This window comes from Oryza brachyantha, chromosome 7 (assembly GCF_000231095.2).
Source record: "Oryza brachyantha chromosome 7, ObraRS2, whole genome shotgun sequence".
Lineage (NCBI taxonomy): Eukaryota > Viridiplantae > Streptophyta > Magnoliopsida > Poales > Poaceae > Oryza > Oryza brachyantha.
In genome coordinates this window covers 3,181,266-3,197,497 of record NC_023169.2, presented here as the reverse complement: position 1 = coordinate 3,197,497, position 16,232 = coordinate 3,181,266, and the positions used below count along the sequence as shown (strand labels likewise).

Genomic DNA, 16,232 nt, shown 5'->3' with positions numbered 1-16,232 from the left:
CTACTCATGACTAGTTAAACTCTTACAAATGAAACAAAAAAAAACCATTTTCATGACTTTGGAAATCCTGTCCCATTTGCTCAAGATATGGACATATAGTTTTGAACCTAAAAAGGTTGATGACACTATTATAATGTCTTGAAATGGTGTATTGAGATACCACATTTCCCATAAAAACTTGGTAACTCGAGTTTCAAAAATTTTACGCTAAGAATTTGATACCTCGAGACATTTGAAAATTTTGGTTCCTCGAGTAATATTTTTTAAGACTGTAAAATTTTACACTGAAAATTTGGTACCTTGGATTTCTTTTTCAAAGACCATAAATTTTGCCCTTTCACAATATATTTGGAACGTGTTACAAATTTTGAAGTCTAAATTGAACCAACCTATCCTAGACAGTCCACATTATTGGAAAGCGGAGCACGAGTTCACAACACTTTGCTGGAGCTGGAGAGCATAATATTGCATCACAAACAAATAAATTTTGGCACCTAACTATATCCAAATTGCCCCAAAAACAAAAGCAGAGAATTCAAATTCTGCACAGGTACAAACACTATATATGACATCACAAATACAATTCACAATCTAAAAGCAGCTAAAAGTTGCCAAAATATATACTGTGATCAGCTCAGAGCAAAGGAGGCAAGAAACGCTCCTGCCAGCAGCAGCGCCGCCGTCGCCACGGCGGGGCTCCCCCGCGCCGTGACGGCGGCGCTCGGCGACGCGCCGGCGCCGGGAGACGGCGAGCTCCCGGGGGCGGAGCTCTTGATCGGGCACGCGTAGCCGCACTCGGTGGGGTCGACCACCCGGTACACGCCCTTGCTGGTGAGCAGGTAGACGTCGCCGGCGTTGTCCTGGCCGAAGGAGAAGATGTAGCCCAGCGACGGGAGCGGGCTCCTCGCCGCCGCGTCGCAGGGGATCGGCGACCGCCTGGAGCAGGCGAACGGCAGCGCCGTCACGTCGTACTGGCCGCTGCCCTCCGGCGACTCGAGGCCCGCCCAGATGGACTGCGCGTAGAGGTCGGCGTAGAGGTAGCGGCCGGCGAGGCAGGGGTCGGTGCCGGAGCGGTAGACGTAGCCGCCGGTGATGGAGGCGGAGCCGACGTTGTTGTTGACGGCGCTGTGGGCGTAGCCCATCACCGGCGGGATGGCGTCGATGGAGGCGGCGGAGGTGTTGCCGCCGGGGCTCGACAGCGGCAGGTACGCCGTCGTGCCCTCGAACACCCGCCACCCGTAGTTCCCGCCCTTTATCACCAGGTCCACCTCCTCGTACGAAGACTATTTCAAAATTTCCACACAAAATTATCAAATTCGATTTCATACAAACTTCAAAAAAAAAAAAGAAAACTTAAAATAAAAGGAACTATTCCATTTCTTAAAATAAGAGCTTGTTTACTGTCCTCGAAAAAGTACCTCAAGGTACCACACTTTTTTAATGTAAAAAGAGTGGTATCTTGAGATAAAAATTTATACTAAAATTCTTAGTAGCTTAAGGTACTTTTCAACAATGGTAAAAAAACCCTTAAAATAAACAAGACATGGCAATACTGAACAAAAATACTATTACCTTCGTCTAATAATAACTTCAGTTTCTATATATAATGTTTTGACTTTCGTCTTATTTGAAATTTTTTTGTGACTAATATTTTTATTGTTACTAGACGATAAAATATGAATTATACTTCATGCGTGACTAATTTTTTCAAGTTTTTGTATATTTTTTCAAATAAGACAAATGATCAAATATTACATATAGAAATCGAAAAATAAAGTTATTATGGGATGGAGGTATTATCATTATAGACCAGCTTAAAAATTCTTCATAATAGTACATGATCACCATAAAATTTGTCTTAAAAAAGGGGAAATGTGGCACCTGTCCGACGTCGGCGCAGTAGAGGTCGGACGGCTTGCCGGAGTCGAAGCTGCACCGCCATGGATTCTTGAAGCCGAGGGCGAAAACCTCCGGCGCGAACATGGGATCAGTGGAGAAGGGATTGTCCTTGGGAATGCCATAATTTCCCCAGCTTGCAGTGCTATTGCCAGCTGCAGAGTTTGTAGTCAACCATCTTGTCAGGAGTAGTTGCAACCCAATTGCAGGAACTCGACAAAGTATGAACAAATTTCAGACTGATAGAGCTGATCAAGACACTATCTGAACAATGTTACCGGTCAGGACTGGAAAACATATATGAAATTTTAGTTAAAAGGTGTTTTTTTTGGCTTTTGATTTGAATATGAACAATTTTCAGATGAATATAGTTAATTCACACGCGGATGCCCAATATGAACAATGTTATCTGTCAGGATTGGACCTGTAATTCAATTCGTTGGGGAAAAAATGTATTTTTGTTCAAATATTTGCTTAGGGAGGGGCATTCAATTTGAATACAAGCAAATTTTCAGACGAATAGACATAATTTACACATGATCCTAAAGTTCAATTTGTCGGGAGAAAAATTGAACTTTTAGTTCAAAGATTGCATTTTTTTGAGCTGAAAAATGGGGAGAAAATTTCGTTACTTGGCAATTCGTTGACGTCGATGCGGATGATCTTGCCGAGCAGCGACTTCTTGTTCTGCGCGAAGTTCCAGGGGTCGCCGACGTTGCCGCCGTCGCCCATCATGAAGTAGAGGTAGCCGTCGGCGGGGCTGAAGAGGATGCCCCCGCCGTGGTGCGTCGTGAACGGCAGCCCCAGCGTCATGATCCTCCTCACCTCCGCCGGGTTCGCCGCCGTCGCCTGGGACAGCAAGCACCGGTGCATGCATCAGCGAGCGACGCCGGCGAGGGATGGGCGGGGCGGGGGCGTACGTACCGTGGACGGCGAGGCGGAGGTGGCGTTGGCGGTGTACTCGGCGATGACGCTCTGGAACTGGCACGGCTGCGCGCCGTTGTCGGCGGTGAGCTTGGAGGGGTCGCAGCCGACGTCGGAGTTGCAGGCGCAGCGGCCGGAGCAGGACGCGGACTGCGTCTTGTCGCAGCTGTAGGAGACGAAGAAGCGGCCGTTCTTGGCGAAGCCCGGGTGGAACGCGAGGCCGAGGAGGCCGAACTCGTTGTCGAAGTGGACCTCGTCGGTGATGTCGAGGAAGGGGTTCGCTGCGTCCAGGTGCAGCGTCTTGCCGGAGCCCTGCGCCGGCACGGTGGCGAGGAACACCTTGCCGGCCTGGTTTCCGAGGAAGACGCGGTTCGAGCCGTCCGGGTGGGGCACCATGTTGAGGTACGACCCGTTGCCGACCCGCTCCAGGCACATGCCGTTCGCCGGCGGCGCGACGCGGCTCGCGTTGAACGCCGCGGACTCGCCGTCGAAGCAGGGCGCGCCGCCGCCGCCGGGCGCCCCGCCCAGCGCCGTGCAGAACTCGCCCGACGACTGCCACACGTCGGTGAGCGTAGGCGCCGCCAAGCCGCCGCGGGGCGGCTGGAACGGCGAGCCCGGGATGGAGACGGCCTTGCAGGTGTCCCACACCGTCGTGCAGTAGTCCGTCGCCGCCGAGGGCTTGCCGCCGCTGAGCCGGCTCGCGACGCCGGTGGAGTTGCACAGCCGCGGCACCGTCCGGGGGCTCGTGGTGACGGTGAACAGCTCGCCGGCGTACGGGTTGCACCTCTGCAGCAACCGCCGCCTCAGTACAACCAGCAAACCATGGGAACTCCGGCGACCAAGCAGAGATTCAAACCATACATACCGCGCAAAGGATGGACTTGACGAGGTCGCCGCACGGCGTGCCGGAGATGTTCATGGCGGCGAACTGCCTCTGCACGGCGGCGTCGTCCGTCGCGTTGCAGCACGAGGTGCCATTGTAGCCGCAGAAGGTGAGCGTCCCGTTGACCGTCCTCGGGAACGCTGCTCCGCCGCCGCCGGCGCCATGATCAAAACCATCATCAGTTGGCAACTCACAACAACAAGGCACACAACTCAACTCAATCACAAGCACAGAGAAACTGCAAGAACGCCATACTTGAATCCATGCACAGTTGCGCGCAATGGCCATCCCGGACGGCGAGGAGAAGCACGGCGGCGACGGCGAGGAATAGCACAGTGCCGGTCGGCGGCGACGGCCTCATGGTGGCTCAGGGAAGGAGACGGTGTGCAGAAATGGTGGATAGCCAGCTTGCCTTTTTATGCATATATGTAGGACAGTAAGAAGCAACCATTGACCAATCCAAGATAAAAGAATTCAGCATTTGGTAGTAAAGAGACAACCAAGTGGTGTTTTTTGATTGAATTTATTCTGATTTCTCGAGTCACATGCATTTGATGGTGACAACTATTTTTTAAAAAAATTACTACTCTCTCCGTCCTAAATGCTTGACGCCGTTAACTTTTTTATACGCGTTTGATCATTTGTCTTATTTATTTTTTTAAAAAAATATATATAAAGTTATATATATTCATAAAAGTATACTTAACAATAAATAAAATGATATAAAAATAATTAGTAATTATGTAAATTTTTTGAATAAGACAATGGTCAAATGTGTATTAAAAAGTTAACAGCGTCAAATATTCAGAGATGGAGGTAGTATATCGTAAGGTGAGGATTAGCATTTAGTCATGCACTCCTCCAATTTGCAATTAATTAAACAAGCTTGTAAGTCGAATGGATGCAGACAAATGTGCCTGTTTGGATTGTGAAAGTGACAAGGTGAAATCGACGGCAAATTTTGTCAACGGCCATCAGCCTATTTGAAGTACTGAAGTTCAGAGAATTTGCTCACTGCCATACCCAAGTGCCTCAATCAGCTAATTTTATCACTCTTCAACATGAAAAAAGGTCTCAGATCCATCGGTTACAGACTTTCATTGAGTTGCAAACTACAATATTATATTCTTTGTTTATGCCATAGGAAATAAATCATGTGGTACCATCAAAGCAACATGATTTTTCTTGTCAGGGGAAAAATGCAAAGTTGGTGTTAGTTTCATCGTTTCAATCTCTATTGTCATAACAAAATTAACAAGTGGGTATTAGAGATTCAGAACTACTTAGTTAGCATCTTGGACAGTCACTTGGTGTTCTTCAGTGGCCTTCTAAACCTTCTTCACTGTACAAACTGAAGCCTGAAGAACTCAGCAACTGCATTTTCTTAAGGCTGGATTGTCGATTTACGACCACATAGTTCAGAGATTGTCTTCAGAGACTACCTTATACATTATTTTTCAGGTAGGACCATTGACACAAGTGGGGATATATCATGAACCTCCAAATCCAACAGAAAAATTGATCCAACAGCAAAAGTTGACCTTGGGAAGAAAAAAAGAAAGCTTTGAGTCGTTGTAGTTTGGATTAATTAAAGGAACAGATATGTAGGTTACTTGGGATAAAATTGTGCTTCTTTTAAGGCCCCAAGGGAAGTGTCTTTAGGAGATAATTATTTACACGAGAGCTCTGAAGTCAACGAGAGCGAGCAAGTGGTCAGAGATTGCTAGATTTGGGATACAACTAAACCAGGCAAATTTATCGAAGTAGCAATTACTGGGAGAAATTTGTATGTAACATGACCAGTCCAGCCTACAGAAAAAATGCTAAAGTTTGAGTTAACCTCACACGAAATGCAAAATTTTCAATACAGAAAGCTCAAGTGTTATCTAGCATTCGACAAGAAGATGAGTAGCAACCCTATTACCGTATTCCAGTGATAATTTATTCCCAAAACTTCAGTCAAATTTTTTCTTAGAAAAATCGCAAAATGAACGAGAAACTGAAACAACTTTGTGTATTTTCTTTTAAAAAATAGAAACCACAGACATAATTATCATATATGCTAACTGCTTAATGGCAAATCCTATCCATGAAGCTGCTGTTCCATGTGTCATTAAGCCAGTGAGTGCTATAACGATAACTTTGGAACAGGATATTGTCTGGTTGACCTACAGGAGCTGTCTAAGTTCAAAGGAAAGATGCAACCATGTTCCATGTAAAACTGTAGGAGCTCAATGTGTTCTTGTTTGATCCCTTGTATCATGCTAGGGAACGAAAGGAATCTTGCTGTTACTCATAGATTAGCTTAAGTCAAATGATTAAAATAATCTAAGTCAGTGCCAACTGAAGGCAAACCCATGTCCAGTTCAGAATTCAGATTGGCCCTTCTGGCACCAGAAGTCACCGTCCGGAGAATAATTTATTTCCATGGTCCTGCCCCCGTCCCATAGACTTTATTTTTAGCTTACTCCTGTTGTCTCAAAAGAGTTTATTTTAGCAATTATTGTATTGAAATTTGGTAAAGTGGGGACAAATACATTTGAAATTAAAAACATAAGAGATAAATGAATTGGGATTTGAAAAGATAAAGGACATTCTAGTTTTTTGACTTCATATTGATATGTATGAGGTGGGCTAAAAAAAGTCTTCTTTTAGAACAGGGGGACTAGTAAGAGCATCCCCAACAACTTATCTAAATTTGGTCATCCATATCTTTATTTGGATGATCATCTAAAACACTTTCATTCTTTATATTCCTTTGTACTCCAGCAGATCATCTATTTATGACATCCTATATTTCTATTTGGAGGATTGGAGAGAGAATATCTAAATATAGAGTTTTTCTCTCCAAATATGGATGACATCCAAAAATAGATGATAAGATAGATGTTCTGCTGGAGCTCAATTTTTACTCTTCATCTTCTATTTCTAGAATGGAGGATGAGATGGATGAGCTATTGGGATGGTCTAACGAACCCATGATTTATCCATGTTCATATCAACTATGACATCTAGAAGCATACGGTTTTACGAGCAATCAAGAAAACATATTGTAAATTCCCTTAGAAAATATGAGATACGTGACACAGAAATGGACAGTAGTGACTGGGAATAGGTTTAATCTTTTCTGTCCGTGTCTTCTTGAAGAGACGAATGAGATGAAGCTGACTTTACAAGACACCAGTGACAGATGTTTGCCCAGGAAGATCATGAAAAGAACAAGAGGGTTGACATATCACAAAGTTTTAAAAATTGCGGTCATGAGCTTGAAATACTGAAGATGGTAAACTGGCATAATGTGAGCTATTTACCCTAGTTAAGATGATGGTTCATTATCGGCCAAAGCATTGGTTTCATATGAAACAGTTTATTTCTATAGAAATCAGGGGAACAAAAGAGTTATTTTACCATTCTTAATAAGTTATACATTAAGTTATCATATTTTTTATATAAAAACTTGGTACCTCAGGTACGAATAGGTATTTTGAAGTAGCAAAATTTTACGCTAACAATTTAGTATCTCTTGTACTTTCTCAAGGACGGTAATATTTCTCAAAAGAAACCCATCATGCTTGCAAATGAAATCATAATATGACAACTGAGATTCAATAGGAGAACTTAACAAGTCATCATGCAGAATATTAATTGCAACAATCTGGATCATCTTGCGAGCTGGGAAGTACCAGCTTGGCGTTGATTCAAATATTCTTTTCAGAGCATGAGTACCGCAAAGTGGAGAGCTACTATCATGACTACATGAATCCAGGAGTAGTCAGTTCCAGACAGGCAGAGATGCAGGAACATACAACCTGACACGTTGTCTAAGCAGAAGCATTCTTTTTGTTAGAGCATTTCTTTTAGATCCTGTAAGCAGAATCATTCTTTATGATATCCCACATAAACATTGATAAATTCAACTAGAAATATGTCCATAGCAATAAACTATTGTTGCAACAAAATTAGCTTGCGCCAGGTTCACTTTGGCATCCACTGATATCACAGTTTTATGACGGCTGTGGCTTGTTTTCCACAAGCATGACCAAGAGCAAAGTTAGATGGCACAAGTCTAGCTGTCTAGTTATGCATGCAAAATGTCTACAAGGTGGTGATTGTTTAGTTTTTCGAGGGAAAAACAAACCGATATATTTGCAAACAAAAAATATTTTGTAAATAAAAAATTCATATACGTCTTCTTAGCGATCTATAAACAAAAACAAAGGGTGAAAAATAAACCACAGTAAAATCAACTCCAAATTTAAGGTTGAAATTTTAAATTTTAACTTATAAATACAAGCAAAAGTGAAAAGATGAGACTGCAAAGGTATTAGTCATGTCACCCACGACTGGTGGCATAAATCTGAATTTCTGCCAGGGCAATCGTTGAACATACAACTGTGAAGATAGCCCATCATGCTCTATTGATTTGACTTGATACAGTTGTGTTGCACAACAATGGAGATTGATTATGAATGTTTCCCCATTTTCACAAAAGCAGATCTGAAAAATTGTTGCTCATGGAGAAAAAAGGCATGGTTTCTGAGCTAGCAGGAAATACTAATCATGAGCCGCAGTGTAAAGAGAGAGAGAGGGCTCATGCCTGAAACTGCTAGCTTGCTATTTGCAATTTAGACTAATCAAGCTACTCATCAAGAGCACCCAGTTGCTTCATATCTTCCAAGAATGCCATGTAAGAATCATCAATACTTTGTGGTTTGGATGCTGAGGACGAAGGCTGGGGCTCAGATTTTATTGGAGCCACTGACGGCTTGAGAATTGAAGATGACGTTGTTGCTGACTGCTGCACCTTTGGCTTTGGTTTGGGGAGAGCCGATTCTCTCTTAACTCGAACTGATGCAGGAACCTGTGAAAAATCATTCTGTTTTTCAGTACAAAGGTAACACCCAAGACTATATGAAACACACAAAAAAAATGACTAGATTTCTTTACAAGCTATAGCAAGCTAACAATCCTAACTGTTTAAAAGCTAGAACCCAATTTTTTTTATTTATGATGACATAAAGGGGAAAGCAAATTATATCATCATTCATCAAGTGCTTATATGGATAGATAATCATAGGGAAATCACTGTCAAGCATATAATTTTTTAGCTCTAATTGTGGATGTGGATACTGTAAATTACAACAAAATCTGAGAGCCACATCCAACATATGATGGAAGTAGCCAAGTAGGGAACTCTCTAGGCAAAGATATTGTGGTAGTGTGGCCTGGCAGCCCATGAGAAAATGCCTAAAAGATCTCAGCAACAAGTGTTCGATAATAAAAAATGTAATTTAGAACTAATCCTGTTATTCAGATTGCAGGTAATATCAAGCACATTCAAATTGTTGCTTTCGTAGAAATCTGTAATTAAGGGAGAGTGCACCAGTGGTCAGAGTAAGGAATACTCCCTCCGTCTAAAAAATATAGCTACTTCTGGGATTCAAATTCGTCTCAAATACAACTACATCCCATCCTACCTCCTCTCAACCAATCACAACCGTTCCACTTCAAATTTAATCCCTCCAAAAAAATGCATAAGGCTTAGTCGGAAAGTGAGTGAAGAAGATGAAGATGATCAAGCAAAACAATGTATCTCATTAGTGAATGATAAATTAAGTATTAGCTGTTGTGAACTTGATAAATGGATTTCATATGATTTTTTAAAAGCAATTTTTGGATAAGATTTTGTCTTTTTTTTGTAAAATACTGATTGTTTAGCATTTTGTGAAGTGCGCTCATGGGAAATGACGAGAGTTTTCACCCTATCCCTCACTACCGAACGCTACCTAAGTCTATATTTTGAGACAGAGATAGTAATATATATCTTTTTGGAAAGAATAAAAGATGCAGACAAGCCTTCACAGTTACTGGTATAAGGGTCAAACAGTGTCAAACACTCCTGATACTTCCTAAATGTGCTTAAAATTTTTTTGAGAATAGTCAAGCTTTGATTTAGTAAAATTAACCATCAGAGTAAGGAGAATATACCATTGCAGTGAGCTCAGGAGTATGTTGTGCCAATGGTCTCTTTACAACTGTTGGGGCAGCTGACTTGACATATGATGGCTGCTGAGGTAAATTTGGCCTTGGACCAAAGGCAGCAAAGTCACCTGTTTGAATTGGGGGTCCTGGAAAAAATTGAGGTGGAAGCATTGGTGGTGGACCAGGAGGTACACCAAAGGGTGCCATTTGCATCTGTGCTGGAGGTGGAGGTAATCCTGGAGGGGGTGGTGGAAGGGGCCTGGCGTTAATTCCAGGAGCCATAAATGGTGGCCTTGTGTCTGGTGGTGGAGGTGGAGGAAATCTGGTAACTCCTGGGGTTAGCATATCAGGTTGCATTGCAGGCATTGTTGGAGGTCTTGGAGGTAAAGGTGGCAACTGTGATGTCTGCGGTGGAGGTGGCGGTAAGATCCTCTTGACTTTATCTTCTTCTTTCAAACCAGGAGCATTGCTGCCGTTCTGCATTTCATTTGAATTTGGTGTCAAACCAGGAGGTGGAGGAGGTAGCAAACCTTTTGCCTGCAAAACAAGGTTCATTCAGACAAAATCACAATGGGATGCTATTAACATTAAAAGAAACACTACTCTAAAGTCTAAAGTATACATAAACAATAAAAGATTCACTTTTTATTGGACTATGGAGAGACTCAAAGTGCACCTGTGCAGAATCTGTCAAGCTTGCACCCTCTCCGATTTGCTTATTAGCAAGTTCATTTGTACCAGCTAGGGGTGGTGGCTGCAAAGGCCGTGGAGGCGGAGGTGGCGGCGGTAATGTTTGACCTGGCACAATTTCTCTGGGAGGTGGTCCAGGAGGAGGTGGAGGTGGCAGAGGTAAGCCTGGCGCTCCTGCAATGTTAGCAGGCTTAGGTGGAGGAGGGGGTGGGGGTGGGAGAGGGGGTAAAGATGCAGCAGATGGGTCGACAGGTTCTGAAGAGGTGGGCAATGGTGGGGGTGGTGGAGGGGGTGGCAGGGTTGAAGGGCCTGCTTCTTCAGTTTCCGGCATAGAAGATGAAGCACCAGCACTTGATGAAGGCAGTGGGATCCTTGGACCTGCATATCAACCAAGATGTAAAACTGAATTGCTAGAGCATCCTACAAGTAGATTTTTTTTAAAGGGAAATTGATGATTTTAGAAACTATGCTGAAACAATGGAGATATTAACCTATGGAAGATTTGTACATTGGAGGTTTGCCAGGGGGTGGTGCCCCAGATGGATTCAGGGTTGGGTGATAATAAACAGAATCCTGTAATGCAAAGCTGGTTAAATATATAATATCAATACATACAGCAACAATACATCCATTGCTTTGTGAAGAACCGTAAATACCATACCTCAGGCTTGGGATTTTTAGCTCTATCATCCTCTTCTGCAGCAGGCCGCCTCTTTGGTGGTCCAAGATGGCTGAGGGCACAAAAAAAAAACATGCTGAATAACAAGAATAGCTACATCAAATTAATAAAATGATGCATGGCAAAACAATAAATCTCACCTGAACATAATTGGTTGCTCACCCTTCTCTTTCATTTTATCTTCATATTCCTGGCACAGATAACTTCATATTAATGGGCTACCATGTGTGGAGGAAAGAAAAATAAACTAATGGTATGATTTTTTAGCAATTATAAGTTCAAATCAAATATCCAAATAGAGGCTTTCAAAAAAGAGTCTCGCAGATGCAGCTGCGACAGGTACACAATTACACATAAACACTTGCAGTGCACAATAAATTGCAGAAGTGTGCACAATTCATAGGAACCTTAAATTCAACAATTCGTATCGCTGCCAATGTTGTGTCACCCTATTTTTGTGAATCAAGACAACTGTCATATATCAGCACAAAATTTACCCGCTATTCGTTCATGTATCATGTTCCCAAGACCATTTGAACCCAAGGAACAAATTTCATAGTAGAAAAAACGTCACATTAGGGGCCAACAAAGTGGTTAAGACCACTATCAAAATATAAAATTTGACAAAAACAGTCTGGACTTAAAAAAAAAGGTTCAATGCATATCATAAATAAAAATACCTTCCTTTTCTTTACTATAAGATTATATGTATCCTCAAGCTGCCTTTTCTTATGTTTCCTAGCCTTGTCGAGAGCACCATCAGCTTCTGTTTCAACCAAAAAAATATATTTTCTTTATTCCAGAAAAAACAAATTAGCCAAAGTAATCAGAATGAGCTGATAGTAAGAACAGATTCCCACATTAAACTTGATAAAAGCACAAAATAAAGTTAAAGAAAAAGCATGCATGATTGAGAAATCATTTTATGGAATAAACTAATATTGCTTAAACATGTATGATATTAATAGCACTACAGAGTACATGGAACACACCAGTGTGCAACTAAAACAGAAATGATATGATTATTTGAGCTTTCAAAAGAAGTCAGCAGAACAAAAGAAAGCAATATTTTGTTTCTAGAAAGACTAGTTTCAAAAATTTTGTCTAGATACAGATATTCAATACAAGTCAATGTGCAATATACTTACTCATCTTTTCCAGTTTCTCAATCTGCTCCAGTATAGCCTCTGGATCCTTTTTCAAAATGCCAACCTCTCGTACCTTCTTTCTTTCTTTTTTATTCTGGTGAACAAAAATGGTGATGGAAATTTAGAAAGTGAGGACAGAACACAATGATTAGTAGCAGATACAAGAAATTACCAATCTATCATATTTACATCAGCAATCATATGGAAATAAAACCTAACAAGAGTACAAGATTAAACAAACCAGCATAAACTAAGGGCTATATTGGTTTGCTACGCTACATCGCTACCAAAATTGTTGGCAAGGTAGCAAACCAAACACTCCAACAAAACCATTGTCTACCAAAATTTTAGCAATGCCCAATTCTAGCACCAACCAAAACATCGTATCCACTCTACCCTACCAATATCTGGCAATACCAAGATTTTCGGCAAGGTAGAGAACCAAACAAATAGTAAATCCCTAATATATAAGCAGTCATACAGATAGTAGGTATACAAGCAACAGTTGTGACCACAGACATATTTCTATATAAAATGGCATGTTATTACTTATAACAAGATACTAGTGTGACATAGTATGAAGGTGCAAGAGTGCAACAGCATAGATAAATTGCAGTAAATTATCTGATCAATATGATTAACTAGGTTGCTCAAGTTCCAAATCCAACAACATTAAAGGTTGGGGAAAAAATCATGGGCACTCCACAAAAAACATTCCGAGCTGGCCAAGAAAATCAGCAAAATTAATAGGCAATATTATTGGTATTTTCAGTTGTATATGCAAGAAAGAACAGTTTCACATTAAAAGTAAAATTCAAGTTGACACCCCAATTACATATGAACACTTGTATACCAGGGTATGAGCCATCCAGGTGAAAATCACTAAGAACAGTGTACAATGCCCACTGAAGCCTGACAAGCAAATCAATTTCCTAGAAGTAAGCCATCATTTACATCACCATGGCCATTCCAGTTTCAAAATCTTAGACCGCAATATCTAGTAATGCCCATAAAAATACAAGTTTGTTGCATGGAACAAATTCCCACACCGGAACCGAATTAAAACCACCATATTTCGCGTTGGACCGATCATCCGGCATAACCTGCGAAGGTTACCCCCACGATTCCTACCTCAGATAGCCCAAATCGACCAAACCTGACGAACCGAATCGCCACCGCGCAGCAGTCCACGAAGCAAAGGCAACATCACAACGCGGCCTGCCGAGGCCAATCCCGCTACCATCCCCCGAACGCGCACGGAGTATGTTATGCTATGACATGATAAGATGAACCCTAGCTAGGGTTTGAGGGCTCACCCGCTTGAGCTCCTTCTTCCGCTGCTCCTTGCGGAAGGCGTCGGTGGGGTTCATGACCTTCCCTCCCTTGGTCGTCTTCATCCTGCCCAGCCCGGGAGCCCCTCCCCGCCGGCGAGCGGCGGCCGATTCAGCCGCGAGAGAGCGGGAAAGGGAGGAGGAGAGGAGAGCGGCGACGCGGCGGCGCCTCGCTGGGTGGGCGGGTGGGATGGATGGGGTTCGGGTTCGGGTCGGGGTCGGACCGCGCTGTTCTCGTCGCGGTGTGTGTCGAATTCTTTTCTGGTTTTTTTTTCCCCCGAAGACGTGTGGGTCGAGTACAATCCTCAAAAGTGCTCCGAATCTAATCTATGACCTAAGTTATAAAATCGGATATTTTAACCACCAACCTGTTAAAATCGGTGCAATTTGACTCCCTTATTGGTTTTAGAGGGTGATATCGCAAACATGGATCTTGCTTGCAGGTGGGGCCATATCTCAACCACCGAACTATTAAAATCGGTGCAATTTGACCCTCTTGGCGGTTATGTAGGGTGGTTTCGCCGACGTGGCTTTTACTGGCAGCCCACATGCCATCCTCTCTCTTTCTTCTTCCTCCCATCTTTACCCCTTATTTGTTTCTCCCCCCTTCGGTGGAGCACTGATGGGGTGTGGCGGCGGGTGAGAGCTGAAGCGGCGGTCGCAGGCATGAGTGGGGCTAGAGTGGTGGAGACAGCGGCCGCGGGGAGGCGGCGGCGGCGACAGTAGGAGTGGGACCACGTCAGGTGCGGACACGGCAATGGGGAAGTGGCGGCAGCGATCTAGGGCACGGGGCCATAAGCATGGGCTGCGGCGGCAGTCGCAAGCACGAGTAGGGTCGGAGTGGTGGCAGCTGGTGGGAGTTGAAGTGGTGACGGCGGCAGCCGCGGGGAGGCGTCGGCGTCGGTGGCGACCATAGGCACGGGGTCGCGTCGGCTGCAAACGCGACTGCGGGAAGGTGACGGGGCGGTGTTCACGCATGCATGGCTGCGAGCACAGGTCACGTCGATGGCGCTGTGGCAGCGGGGAGGCGACGGTGATGACCGTAGGCGCGGGGCTGCATCGGCGACGGATGTGGCGGTGGGGAGGTGACAACGGCGATGGTCACGGGCTCGGGGCCACGTCGGCGGCGGCTGTGGTAGCTGGGAGGCGTCGGCATCGGCGTTAGACGCGATCGTGGGGAGGCGACGGTCACGGGCAAAGGGGAGAGAAAGAGAGAGAATGGGAGAAGGGAGAAAGAAGAAACAGAGGGTATGCCATATGGGCCCCAGCTATCGGTGGGTCCCACAATATTTTTTGGTGTGAATGACAGATGGGTTCTACTGATATTTTGTTAATTCTAATGCCACATAAGCGTCACGTGGATCAAGACTACGTCAACACTGCCACGTCAGCGAAACCGTCCTACAAAACCGCCAAGGGAGTCAAATTGCACCGATTTTAACGGTTCGGGGGTTGAAATATCCGGTTTTACGGCTTAGGGTCATGTATTAGATTCAGACCACTTTTAGGGAGTCAAAGTGGACTTATTCCTTTCCCAACCTGCAGGCTACAGCTGCACACAAGGATGGGCCGTCTGTTTTCGTGGGCCTTCTCGTGGAACCTAATATAAATTTCATAGGATTTTTAGAGAGGTGATATTCTCGTATAAAAACAAATATTTTTCTCTATTTTTTCTCTCCTGTGCTCTTCACCAAAACTGAGGCAGGCGGCTGTGCTGTAGCTTTGACGCCATCGAGTGGCCCATGGCGATGGAGATGATGGCGGTCTCCCTCCAGTGAGCTTCCTCCCTCCTCCTTTGATGGAGCTCCCTTCACACATTTTTTTAGGAAATTCCAGATATAGGTTAGCTCCGCTCCGCTCCTCCCCGGCCTTCTTCCCTCCCCCACTTGTGACGTGATGGCAAGTGACGCTGCTGCCACCATCTACCCCTTCTGATCGAACTTATCTCCTCTCATATTATTGCAAAACTTATATCCTCTGCCTTTGTATCTCTGAAGGCATTCCATCGCCCCACCTTTCCTCCGTCGTCTCTCGCGGCTCATGCCACCAGATCTACCGTCATTGCCTCCTACTACAACAATGAGCACGAGCTTCCCCACCGTCAACATCAGCCCGCTGACTACTACAAGCCATCAACGGCACCTCTGCCTCGCCGTCCACCCTTGTCTACCGCCCACCGTTGGTCTGCTGCCTCTTTGGCTATCCCTCTAAACCCAAGAAATCCCTAGCCCACCTCTCCCTAGACCTGGAGCACCTCTTCCCCAACTCCACCCTAAACCTAACCCTAACTCAGCATCCTGACATGATCGATATATGTTTATGTGCTTGTTACACATGCGTTCACCTATTAGAAAATTTGATAGAATTTTTAGAAGAGAACCGCTATTCTTAAAAAAAAACACCCCTATAGTATTCTCATAAAAACTGAATATGTGGTTTGCTTTAATGAACTAGGCATGGTAATGTCAAAATCTATAAGTGTTGGTATCATCAAATTTTACAAGGTGAAACATATGTTTCTTTTGTGGATAAAACTAGGTGGCACATGTCTAATCCAGTTTAAATTATCGGACAGTCAAATTGTTTTGGTCACAAAGATGAAACATTCACCAAAATAGAGTGAAACAAATTATCAAGGCACTGAAAACTTTTCTAAAAAAACTAACCCGGTATATATAATGCAACATGACAAAATACTT

The 16,232-nt window shown here is 43.9% G+C and overlaps 2 protein-coding genes across 2 annotated transcripts; both read right to left on the bottom strand.

The window, feature by feature from the left end:
- Positions 1-336: 336 nt before the first annotated feature.
- LOC102714305 (HIPL1 protein-like) lies at positions 337-4,094 on the bottom strand. The gene is made up of 6 exons (XM_040526413.1): positions 3,959-4,094; positions 3,686-3,843; positions 2,821-3,606; positions 2,529-2,745; positions 1,882-2,051; positions 337-1,283 (listed from the first exon to the last, which is right to left on the bottom strand). Exons 1-6 carry the CDS (start codon positions 4,062-4,064, stop codon positions 630-632), a joined length of 2,091 nt encoding a protein of 696 aa, XP_040382347.1. The 5' UTR covers positions 4,065-4,094; the 3' UTR covers positions 337-629.
- A 4,002-nt stretch (positions 4,095-8,096) lies between these two features.
- Positions 8,097-13,732, bottom strand: LOC102706577 (protein EARLY FLOWERING 5). The gene is made up of 9 exons (XM_040526432.1): positions 13,519-13,732; positions 12,203-12,296; positions 11,735-11,820; positions 11,195-11,244; positions 11,037-11,106; positions 10,867-10,948; positions 10,362-10,753; positions 9,692-10,222; positions 8,097-8,564 (listed from the first exon to the last, which is right to left on the bottom strand). Exons 1-9 carry the CDS (start codon positions 13,597-13,599, stop codon positions 8,343-8,345), a joined length of 1,608 nt encoding a protein of 535 aa, XP_040382366.1. The 5' UTR covers positions 13,600-13,732; the 3' UTR covers positions 8,097-8,342.
- Between the last annotated feature and the right edge of the window lie 2,500 nt (positions 13,733-16,232).